General features: G+C 45.6%; 1 protein-coding gene across 2 annotated transcripts; it reads left to right on the forward strand.

Annotated features, from left to right (window-relative positions):
• Positions 1-274: 274 nt before the first annotated feature.
• sik1 (salt-inducible kinase 1) lies at positions 275-11,646 on the forward strand. 2 transcript variants are annotated; one of them, XM_058082825.2, is made up of 14 exons: positions 275-595; positions 2,182-2,370; positions 2,438-2,554; positions 4,860-4,923; positions 5,580-5,741; positions 6,881-7,005; positions 7,086-7,209; positions 7,287-7,507; positions 7,582-7,731; positions 7,813-7,932; positions 8,153-8,384; positions 8,795-9,049; positions 9,186-9,375; positions 9,751-11,646. In XM_058082825.2, exons 2-14 carry the CDS (start codon positions 2,215-2,217, stop codon positions 10,226-10,228), a joined length of 2,394 nt encoding a protein of 797 aa, XP_057938808.2. In that variant the 5' UTR covers positions 275-595; positions 2,182-2,214; the 3' UTR covers positions 10,229-11,646. The 2 variants fall into 2 exon arrangements, with proteins under 2 accessions (XP_057938808.2, XP_057938807.2); XM_058082824.2 differs by having other exon boundaries at positions 277-600.

The raw sequence follows: 11,646 nt of genomic DNA on the forward strand, positions 1-11,646 counted from the left end.
AGAAAATCTCCAAGGTAAAAGCCATCCAAAAAACTAGCTTGAACTAACTGTACAGTACCGACAGAGCAATTTAAGCTTCAACTTCAACCACTGAGCCTCACCAGTTGCTTCCTCTCACTACCGCTCAAACATCACGTGGTCACACATCTCCACCACTGACGTCACCGCGCTCATCTCCCGGCAACCCCTTCATCTGCACTGACGTCACCGGGAGCCCGAGCCGCGCTGTTGCCCCGGCAACACGCGCCTTGCGCTCGTGCCCGGCCTTGCCGTGCACTGAGCTCCCAGCTCTGACGTTGGTGTGACGTTAATATGGTGCCTATCAATTTGTCATGGCGGAGGGCTGGGGAGGAGGAATAGGAGGCGGAATAGAAGGAGGAGTTCCCCCCCAGTCATAGCTTTCTCACAGCCGCATTCCGGCGCATAGCACCGGCACACACCGCAGCACAGTCCCGGGCCGAGTCACCGTATAGACAGGCGAGAACGGAAAGTTTTTCCCGCTTGTCTTTGTGCGTGTTTTTTTTTAACACGACGACGGTGTCATGGTTCCTTCGTTTTACTCTTCTTCCAAGAGGAACCAAAACAGGAGATTTGTGTAAGGTACGGCTTCTGTTTTGTTTAAATTTCCCTTTCTGTTACTAGTGGCGTCAAGTGTGTAGCGGTTGAATCATGCTAGCCACTTTCAATACAATATAATACACATCGTTGTGTATTAGCTGTGCTAAAGTCTTAGCACCATTGCAACTATTAGCCTTTTGAGTGAAATACACAAACAAAACACGATGGGTATCGAGTGTGACTTTCCTCAGGCAATAATATGCTTTTAATAAGCATCTGTGCCATTTACTTTTTTGACTGTCTTGTATATGCAATGATTTGAATAAAAACATTTCCAGTTTTACTTTGACATATGTAATGATGGGAATCAAAGGTTGTTCAAACAACAAAGCATATTATTGACACAACTATAATACTGTAAATTCTCTTTTACTCATGCAAATTGTTGACATCGTTTTTATCTGTATATTGCAGTATCTTGTTTGCTCAAAAGTTTCTGATTTTCCCAGTTTTTGAGAGTTTCCCCCCACCTTCCCACCAAGTCCTCCTGCTCACTTTCCAGTGACTTCTCCGGGAATCAACATTTGCAATAAAAGTAACAGTTGTGATTAGATTAGATCAGCTAACAGGAATCGGTATAGGAATTGGTCTTTGCTAACAGGAGACACAATCCAGGTTTAAACGCTAAATATATAATATATCCGATCCAGTATCAGTACCAGGTTGCTATACCCGTATCAGAAATGTACGATGCCGCCTGCAGAGATTTGCCATCCATGAGCCACATCTGTGCTTGGGGTTGTCAGCAAACGTAGCCAAACAGCCGTCCTCCTCACATGAGCGCTTGTGTGGCGCTGCATTTGTGGAGGGCGCTACAGTCGCTGGTATTCTTCTAGCTACATTTTCTGATATTCCTATGGCACGGTCGTGATGGACAGTAACCTGGTTCAACTCGTGTAATCAGAATCACGGTGTAGCCTTTAGCCTGGTTGTAAGGCTAGCAGCCTAGAGAAACAATTTACAACAACATTAAGAAAAAAAAAAAGCCAATATAAACAATTATCCTCCAAACAGAGTGCAAAATCTCAATGCTTCATATGATCAGTCAAGCATAAACATGCAAAATTTGTGGACAACATTCCTGTTTTTATCACAGATGTGTAAATTATTCCTGACTTATGGTGAATGACATGTATTTTGTGCAGCAACAAAAAATGTGGCCGATTTACGGAGAAAACAAACCATATTTTATGGGCAGCCACTGTGTTATGTCGTTTACTTCAGTGCCATTTTTGCTTCCAAGTGTGCCCTTTTTCTTGTTCATGTTATGCTAACTAGCACTTTGATCTGTGCTACCCTTTTCTATTTGTCTATGTTACATATGTGTATGAAAGCCAGCAAAGCCAGTGCCCAAGACTCTTGCATTGTGCCATGCTTTCATGGTACTATTTCATAGCCTTGCTAATTTAGTGGCTGCATACATGTTGTTGTGTTTGTATGATTATGATTATTTTAGCCTTTCCCCGGATCAATAATACCCTTTGATGATGACATATTATCATGTGCATAGAATGTGAGAGTGCTTAATAATAACAGTGTACCTTTGTCTTGTATTTACTTTAGCCCGATCGCCTCATCCTCCTGCTTTGGCGCACCATGGTGATCATGTCCGAGAACAGCCGGGGGCCCCAGCCCAGCCCCGGGCCTCAGGCAAGGCCCCTTCAGGTGGGCTTCTACGAGATCATCCGCACCCTGGGCAAAGGCAACTTTGCGGTGGTCAAACTGGCCAAACATAAAGTCACAAAAACACAGGTCAGCGCCAACCTTCTTATTGTTATACATGCATGATTTCTTTAAAAATGTCCATTTTTATCCTCAGGTGGCTATAAAGATCATTGACAAGACGCGATTAAATTCGTCCAATTTGGAGAAAATCTACAGGGAAGTGCAGATTATGAAGCTGCTCAATCATCCTCACATCATCAAACTCTATCAGGTATGTATGTGTGCATGGTTGTTATTATTATTATTATTATTATTATAGGACAAAGTGAAAAAGTTGTTTTGGGGCACAACCTTGTCCTTAACGACCCAGCATGTTGTGTCTTAAGTTGCGATCATCTGCTGATTCAGAGATCCCAGTAGCATTAGTGCAATCCCCTTTGACCTCGAGTGTGTGTGTCCGTGCATGCGTGTGTGTGTGTGTTTAAAGACAAAGTGGGTGCAATGTCGTCAGTGAGTGCATGAAACAATGCATCACAATACACATGTAGATGTATTCATATAACGGTCATCATAGTTGTGTTGAGTGGAGGGGTTGGCAAGGGTGAGGGGGATCACGTTGGTTAACGGTGCTTAGCGTTAAGTCCAATTAGCATCCGTTGCGTCCAAGTGCAATGTGTGTGCCCGTCACGTGAAGGCCTCTCCCGCTAAGCTAATCAAATTGAAGAATTAAGAAGAGAAAATGGGCTCAGCTGGCCCTGCGTGACACACGTCTGGCAAGCAAACAGTAAACAACTGCACTTTCGTTCTACCTTTTTTGGGGCCTTTTTTTTCCAGTTTTAAGATGGCTCAATTGTGTTCAGTTGTTTAATCAGCAGATAGACTGATAAGTTGTTTGTGTTCTTTTGTAGACCTTTATGCGGAAAGGTAACTTAAGTAATATACTATATAAATGATCTTGGCTTAACAGGAGGAGAAAATGTGTCAAGCAATTATGACCATAAAAAGGATAATACATACAATAAACCAAGATTTAATGTCAAATGCCTATAATATGGCAGGTATCTAGTTTGAAAAAAATACAATTTACAGTTTTATTTACGTAACATTAATATCACCTTTTTGGGTAAAATGACAACTTTTTCCCTCATAGTATTGTTCTCATTGTGTTATGACTTTATTCTAATTATATTAAAACATTAACACTTTTTTCGTAACAGTTTTTCTTGTAATGTAATATTACAATGTCATGTTTGTAACATCAAGCCTATCATATTTCCTGCAGTATTTTGACTTAATTATTTATTTTTCTTAAAATTAATTTAAAAATTCAGACTTTTTAAATCAGAATATTCCGACTGTATCCTTGAGACTGACCGATTACTACCATTTAATAATAATAATAATACATTTTATTTGTATAGCGCTTTTCAGAGTACTCAGGCGCTTTACAGTAGAGAAAAAGAAGTAAAAGTAGAGTAAAACTGAGTAAAAGATGCATTAAAATACACTTCTAAAAAACATTAATTCAGAGCTAAAACAAGGCTAAAGGCGGGGCGGGGCACAGCAGCCAGGTATAAAAATGTAACGTTTGGCATAAGATTACTATATTACTCTGGTAACCTATGACTCCTTTCTTCTGATGACATAACATCTTTATTGTGGTTTGTCACTGTGTTTGCTAGTTAGACAGCTGGACGTGTGGATGACTGTAGCAGTGACATAAGCTGCATATTTGTACAAGTCATGGGTTTCACAGCGTGGTCCGAGGGGGCCAATCCTGTTTCATGGCCTCATTTACAATGCCAATGAAAAATGAAAGGGGTGAGTGAGCGTTTTTCGCCCCACCTTGTCAAATGTGTCACATACGCATCATGTTATTTTCTTGTCGAGTCACACTTCATTGACGCTGCCGAGTCTCCATCGCTTTCCGACCTTGTGTTGGCCTTTAACCTTGCACCACCAGACGCGCGCTCGAGGGCCCTTGACGTACACTGCCAGCTCTCCAGGGCTGTGACGTCAGCTGGACCTCAAGGTGACATGCCCCCCACCCCCTTTGAGAGCTGCTCCGTCTGCCCTTAGGCTCGGAAGCACCAGGAATGATCTAACATTCTTGTGGTTGGACACAAGGCAAATGAAAACCTTGTTAGCTTCGCAGCTTTCACTCTCAGCTGGGAAGATTGGGAATGGTGTCTTTCCGGCTTGTGTTGTCAGCTGGCTGCCAAAGAGATTGCTGGGCCATGTGAGCAGCTCCTGCGAAACCACTGTTGGGTCAAAATCAAATTCACGGAATACAACATCGCCTTCCTTTTGGAACTGGGCCGGAAGGGCTGCAGCCGGAGAACCTCACTCGCCTCCTTTCATAAAGCCTGGAAAAGACAGCTTTTTTCCTACGCCTTTTTCTTCAGCCAGTTTTGCTCTTTGGAGTTGGGCACCAGCTCTCAGATGTTTGGATTGTGGTGTCAAAGCGATGCAACGATGCACCGATTTTGTGTGATCTGTGTGAAAGTGAGCAAGTTTATTTACCCCCGTCATCCCATTAATTGTGGGTTTTGTCGTGTGTTCTTCTCATGTATTAGGTCATGGAGACCAAAGACATGCTGTACATCGTGACAGAATATGCAAAGAACGGGGAGATGTTTGGTGAGTATGTCAGCATATGGACAAATAGAATTCCGTATTCCTTCTTGGATTTGTGCAGAGATTGGTGGTAACTAACACGTACATCCACAAACTAGTAGCGCTTGACTCAACAGGGCCTCTGCTGGTTGGAGCCTAGTAGTGCACTCTATTTGGCCTCAAGAACCCATGAATCAATCAGTTCAACACAAACTGCCAAATGAGTCGATTATTGTGACCGCTACTTGTATCAATGCTGAGACGCCAAGGATGTTATACGGTTACTCGGTGGTTTGCAGTTTTTCTCAAGGTTTCTTGTGCACAGAACACAGGTCACAATTATTATATTTGCATCTAGTTAAAATCTTGTGTGTACAATATGTATTTCAGCACATAACATTTTGATGGAATAATTCTAGTTTTGCAATTGGGTGACCGTCAACTTACTTTAGCATTGGAACCCTAATTGTGGTCATCCACGTCTGATTTTTATTGTGCTTATAAGTCATCATTTTTATCCCAAACACATATTCTTCTCAAAATATTGACTTTTTTTGGATAATATAAGAAGCAAAAAGGCAATAATGCCCTGGTATTGTCTCAAAACATTAAGTTTGACATTGCCTCAATAGATACTTCTTAGGAAAGTCCATCTGAACCATTTTTTATTTCAATTCCAGATTACTTGACCTCAAACGGCCGAATGAGTGAAGTCGAAGCGCGGAACAAGTTCTGGCAGATTCTCACGGCGGTGGACTACTGCCATCGGCACCACATTGTCCACCGTGACCTCAAAACTGAGAACCTGCTGCTGGACGGCAACATGAACATCAAACTCGCCGGTACGTTCCGCTACATTGTTGAAGATTATCCCCAGACAGTTTATGCTGTCTGCGCGCTAATTAACCGTGATAAGTGGCCGTGTACCCTGACTGTGCATGTGGCATGGTGGGAAGTTACGCCAGCACGCGGGAGAACAAGTGAGCTAGTCATTGCTGAGTGATGATGTAATGCGGGGCCATGCACTCAGAGAACTGTGTGGCTAAAACGTATCGGGAAGCCTGGCCTGCAAAGGCTGTAGAGAGAGAGCTTTTCATGATGTCAGTTTGTGCTAGCTCAACACGACGTCATGTTGCAACTCATCGCATGTTTTCACACCAACAGCTGAGTAGGTAGTAAGGATCGACAGATACATCGGCTGGCCGATATTTGCGTTCTTTATTTGAATCGGTATCAGCCGATACGTGCGTGAGTTCGCCGATGTATTTTTCCGCCACATGATTTACAGACAGGCATCCACCAGGCAGCTTTGTGTTGCCGGAGGACCCTGCAACACACGCAGTCGCGGTACCCCTCCCACACCGCAAGAGTGGTGAATCCCAACAAGGGTAGTTTTCAACTTTTAATTAGCCTCTTAACAATTCAACTTAGTTGAAATATTTCCATCTGCTTTGAAATACGAAACATGAACGCCATGAAATATGAAACGCATGAAATATACGTGCTTGAAAATATAGTTTAGTTTGTGGTCTAAAAAGCAGGAATGTTGCTGAATGCTTCATCTTTAAAAGTGCCTACCGTTGGAATTAGGGAGCTGTTGGTGCAGAAATGTTTTGCACATGGTTGAATATTTATTCCTTTTAAAGTTGATAATGCCGTTTAAATGTGCATTTAAGAAAGCTGAATGCGACCGTGTTCAGTGTTTACATTTCAATAAATATTTATTTAAACTTGAGGCCTCGAATATTTGTTATCATTGTCATTTTTCATATAAATTGAGGGAGCAAAAGCAGTATCGGCCACAAATATCGGCCCAAGCAAAATCGGCCATTGGCTAAGGGTGATGGAAAAAAAATCGTTATCGGCATCGGCATCGGCCCGAAAAAAAACATATCGGTCGATCCCTAGTAGATACATTTTAGAGCATTGGCTGACTCAGCAGTCCTCGTGACATCATCCATGTTCTATGTCTATTTTGTAGATTTTGGATTCGGTAACTTCTACAATGCAGGGGAGCCTCTGTCGACATGGTGTGGCAGCCCCCCTTATGCGGCTCCCGAAGTCTTTGAGGGCAAGGAGTATGAAGGTCCTCAACTCGACATTTGGGTAAGCTCTTATTAAAAAAATATATATGTGTGTGGATGTGCTTGGGTCCATATTGACGTGATGTCTGTATTTTTCCTCAGAGCCTCGGCGTGGTGCTCTATGTGCTCGTGTGCGGCTCGCTTCCCTTCGACGGGCCCAGCCTTCCCGCACTCAAACAGAGAGTCACAGAGGGACGCTTCAGAATCCCCTTTTTCATGTCCCAAGGTAGCCACTCATTTTCACCACAGTGTGATTAGATCTTATCCCGGCCTGTAAAAAAGCTCACAAAGAAACCTCTCCAGACTGTGAAAACCTGATCCGGAAGATGTTGGTGGTGGACCCGGTCAAGAGGATCACCGTGGCCCAGATCAAGCAGCACCGCTGGATGCTGGCAGACCCCTTGGCGGCCCACCAGACCTTGAGCCACTCCTTGACAGAGTACAACTCCAACTTGGGGGACTACAGCGAACCCGTGCTGAGCATCATGAACACCCTGGGGATCGACCGCCAGAGGACCATTGAGGTGGCCGTGACTGTCAAGACGAGAAAGTAGCATCAGCAGTCCCGACAAAGCTAACCTGACTGTTTTGCCTCCAGTCTTTGCAAAGCAGCAGCTACAATCACTTCTCGGCCATCTACTACCTGCTGCTGGAGAGGGTCAAGGAGCATCGGAACCAGCAGCTGAGCAGACAATGCGGAAGTTGGAACCAAAGACCCAGGAGCATCTCCGACACCACCGGAGCCGAGGTGAGCGTCAGCGGTAACGTGCTAGCTCATTTTAGCCGTACTCTCTTATAAAATGGCTTATCAAGACTCTACGATTTGCAGCAAATCGTCATGAAATCCGGCGATGGCTTCAGAACGGCGCCATTCTCGATTCCGGCCAAAAACTCCCAAGCTGCTCCCATCTATTCGGAGATGGAGTGCGATCAGGGCGGATTGTTCCAGGTAAATACAGGAGATGGCAAATGGGATACACTTGCTGACTTCCAAAACTCTGAGATGGACCACTGACCACTGACTTGGAAATGAGACTTTTAAAAGATGTCACACGTGTATAATATATATTTAGTATTAGTAGTAGTTTTAGTATGAATATTTAATATTGCCAAGTTGCTTCTTGCTTCAGGGGAACATCTACCCACCTAAAACATCTCTCTTTCTCCAGCGTGTGGTCTTCCCAGTGGAGGCCAGCCTCAACCGACTGCTGTGGAACCGCTCCATTTCGCCCAACAGCCTGCTGGAGACCAGCATCAGCGAGGAGGTGCGACCCCGCGACCTGGAGGAGGAGGAGGCTGCACAAAGTCTCGGCCCTCTGCTGCCCCCCGCCGCCAACACCTCCCGCCGGCACACTCTGGCTGAGGTCCACTCTGCCCGTTTTCACCAGTGCAACCCTCCATGTAAGGAAGTCCACTATGCTTTCTAGGAACCACTAGGAAGATGGGAAAAAGGCGCAGTTAATAATGATAATTCAATATTACAATAAAATAAAACATTTTGATTGAAAACATTTAGAAACAGTCATGGCTCGGTGAGATATTAAAAAAAGGTTTTTGCTTTTTTTTGTATTTGCCACCTGTTCTATGGTTATCATCACACTTTCCCAAAGCAAACGCTTCACTGATGTCATGACACAGCTGGAAGATCATATTACTCGCTAACGCCAATCAAACTGCTCTCACATTTGAGCAGTATCTGGGGAATGATATGATATGCTGTGATATGTTCACCAGCCCTGAAGTCCATTCCTTACTTTGGTTTGGATTTCATCCTCCTCTTCCTCCATCCTGACGTCGTCTTCTACTTTCAGGTATCGTGGTCAGTCCCTCTGACGGCGCCTCGTCTGACAGCTGTCTGAAGTCCTCTTCCAGTCCCGCCCCCACTCCGCAGGCTCCCATGGGCGACGTGTCAACACCTCTGGCCTGCAGGGCTAAAGAGGGGGCCCTCCTCCCTGCCGGCGGCCCCCTGGCCCTCTCCTCCCACCTCCTGCCCCAAGTCCAGGGGAGCCTTCCCGCCGCCAGCTTCCAGGAAGGTCGCCGAGCCTCAGACACCTCCCTGACACAAGGTAGAACCGGAAAAGCGTGGCGAAATGCGGCCTGATTTTCCTCCCCGATCTGGTGTCTGACCCGCCCCACCCCCACCCCCCCTTGCGGGATCACAAGATGGTATTGTGTAACGCATTCCCATGCCTCTCTCTGCAGGCCTCAAAGCTTTCCGCCAGCAGCTGAGGAAAAACACTCGCACCAAAGGGCTGCTGGGATTGAACAAGATCAAAGGTTTGACGCGGCAGGTGGCCCCGCCCCCGTCCTGTAACCGGGGCAGCCGCGGCTCCCTCGGCCCCGCCCTTTCTGAGCATCGCAGCATGCTGGAGGAAGTCCTGCATCAGCAGCGGTGAGTCCCGCAACACACCAACTAGCTCTGCTAGCTATCAAAACACTTAACTGTTATACAAGAGTAAAAAGAAGCTAATCACGTTTAAGGACAAATGTAAACATGTGCAACATTGATTTTGACTTTCACTACATTCTCACCTGTAAAGTGTAAAAAGAAGCAAACCACTTCATTGCTATTTAAAGGCAAAGCATTTGCCATTTAAAGTTCTATTTCATTTTCTATGGTTATCATCACACTTTTCTTTAGCCTTCAGGCAAGAACAAAAAAGTGGAGCTGATCCTTTAGCTGCCGCTACCTCATTGGTGTGTGACTTTAGAGGTTCCACAGTAAAACAACAGTCCCCAGAGTGAGACCCGTGTTTGGTTTTTTTAGGATGCTGCAGATCCAGCACCAGCCGCAGCAACCTCAGGGCCAGGCCGCTCAGACAGGACCTACCCAGAATCCCCTGCTGTTCCTGTCCCAACAGCCGTCGTCCTCTCCTCCGCCCACTTCAGTATTCGCTCCCTCCCCGTTAATGGAGGCCTCCTGCCTCCTCCAGACCAAGCCTCAGCACGCACTGCCTCCTCCTCCTCCGGTGGTCCTGCAGCACGGCCTCTGGCAACGAGGCCTGGAGACCGCCATCAGCGCCACCTCCTCTTTGTCACCCGTGGCCTCTGCCGCTTACCTCCTGGAGGCCCGCCTGCACATCAGCCCACATGTCCAACCCCCCCACCACCACCACCACCACGTGGGCTTACAACAGCCGGGTGCTGCACACTTCCCCAACAACAAGCCTGCCGTGTGGGGGGTGGGCTCCAGTGCAGAAGCCGACATGCAGAAGCCACTGAGCAGCTGTGTGATGGTCAAATAATAAGATGAAGAACAAGAGGAGGAGGACGTCCTAGAAGCTAAAAGAGCAATAACCAAACTCTGCAGAGATGCAATCATAGACTTGAATGATCTTTCAATGAAAACAGAAAGACACCATCTTTTCCTTGGTTTTTGTAGTCCTGGATTGAGGACCAAAACAACTCTTCACGTGTCTTCTCGCCTCTTGTGGCTGGCGCTGTGCAATTAACACCGTTACCAGAAGGAAACTCATGTGCAAGCTGTGCAAATGCTGCTTTTTGTACCTCAAAAGACCCCCTCATCAGCCTACACCTGAAGGAGCGTAGCATTTAGCTAGCAAAGCACAACTTGGCACGCAGCACGTCATCGATACCCTCTCTTTGTAGTCTACTACCTCCTCAGGATGTCCAGTATTAGGACAGAAGACCCCCCTGGTGGCCCACAGTGGACAAAGCAAGCATGACTGGGCCAGTTTGGTGTGGCTGCGAGAAAGACCACCAAAAAAACTCATTTATTGACCTCATTCAATGAGAACAAAAAGTCCAAAAATCTCGTTAACGTAAGCCAATGGCGGTAGCTGCAGAAAAACATGGAGGGGCCACATGAGAAGCTTTAGCCAAAAACAAGCAATACCTACTCGCTAAAGCACAACTACTCTGGGCAGCGTTTATCTGCTTGATGCACAACATTGGCAGGGAAACAAGAGTTCAGAACATTCACATCCCCCCTCCCTTTAAAAAAAACACTATTTCCTAACTTGGACCGAACCATGTCGCTGGCAGGTTATAATAAAAGCTTGTGGAATATTTCTATTGCAATAACGTCCACAGTGGATAGAGCCAGCGTAGTGGATGGAGGAAACGTAGTGCCACCCTACTGCAATAGGTCGACATAGGATGGTGACAGGTACTAGATGCCCCCCCCCCCAAAAAAGTTGTGGTTTTTATTTCAACCAAAGAGAATGAGTGAAACACTACCGAGCTGTCTCAGTGTAGCGCAGCCATTGCTGCTGGTTGCCGTCACATAAGCTAGCAATATATCAGCGCCGCCGACTATTAAGCTTTTGGGGGGTTCACATAGGAAATATTGCAGCGTTGATACATTTGCACTCACTACAAACCCTTGTGCCTTTTTATATGAACAACAAAAATGTGCAAGGCCCCCCCCCCTCCACACACACACACAATGCTCCTTGCTGTGTCCGAGAAGCAAAAGCAGGATTGCACTTTATTCCTACTGCTAACGTTAGCTTGTTGTCGCGACTGAAACACTAAAATACTCTCGATGCAAGACCCTTTTTTGATAAATCTTTTTGGATAAGAAGTATTTCTCGTTTGTTTCCTCATTTGTTACTTGACGGATTGTGTGTGTGTAAGAATGTCCTTTAAAGAAAGATTGTTTATTTATGTGGCTATTTATTTGAATAAAGTTCACTTCCTA

The sequence above is a fragment of the Doryrhamphus excisus genome, linkage group LG12, assembly GCF_037039965.1.
Source record: "Doryrhamphus excisus strain RoL-2023G ecotype Guam linkage group LG12, RoL_Dexc_Guam_v1.1, whole genome shotgun sequence".
Taxonomy (NCBI): domain Eukaryota; kingdom Metazoa; phylum Chordata; class Actinopteri; order Syngnathiformes; family Syngnathidae; genus Doryrhamphus; species Doryrhamphus excisus.

Excerpts from the sequence above, each read along its gene's own strand:
- sik1 (XM_058082825.2), top strand. The coding sequence starts at position 2,215 with ATGGTGATCATGTCCGAGAACAGCCGGGGGCCCCAGCCCAGCCCCGGG. Across the intron at positions 7,006-7,085 it reads GTCCTCAACTCGACATTTGG|AGCCTCGGCGTGGTGCTCTA; the intron begins GTAAGCTCTTAT and ends ATTTTTCCTCAG. Across the intron at positions 9,376-9,750 it reads GAAGTCCTGCATCAGCAGCG|GATGCTGCAGATCCAGCACC; the intron begins GTGAGTCCCGCA and ends TGGTTTTTTTAG.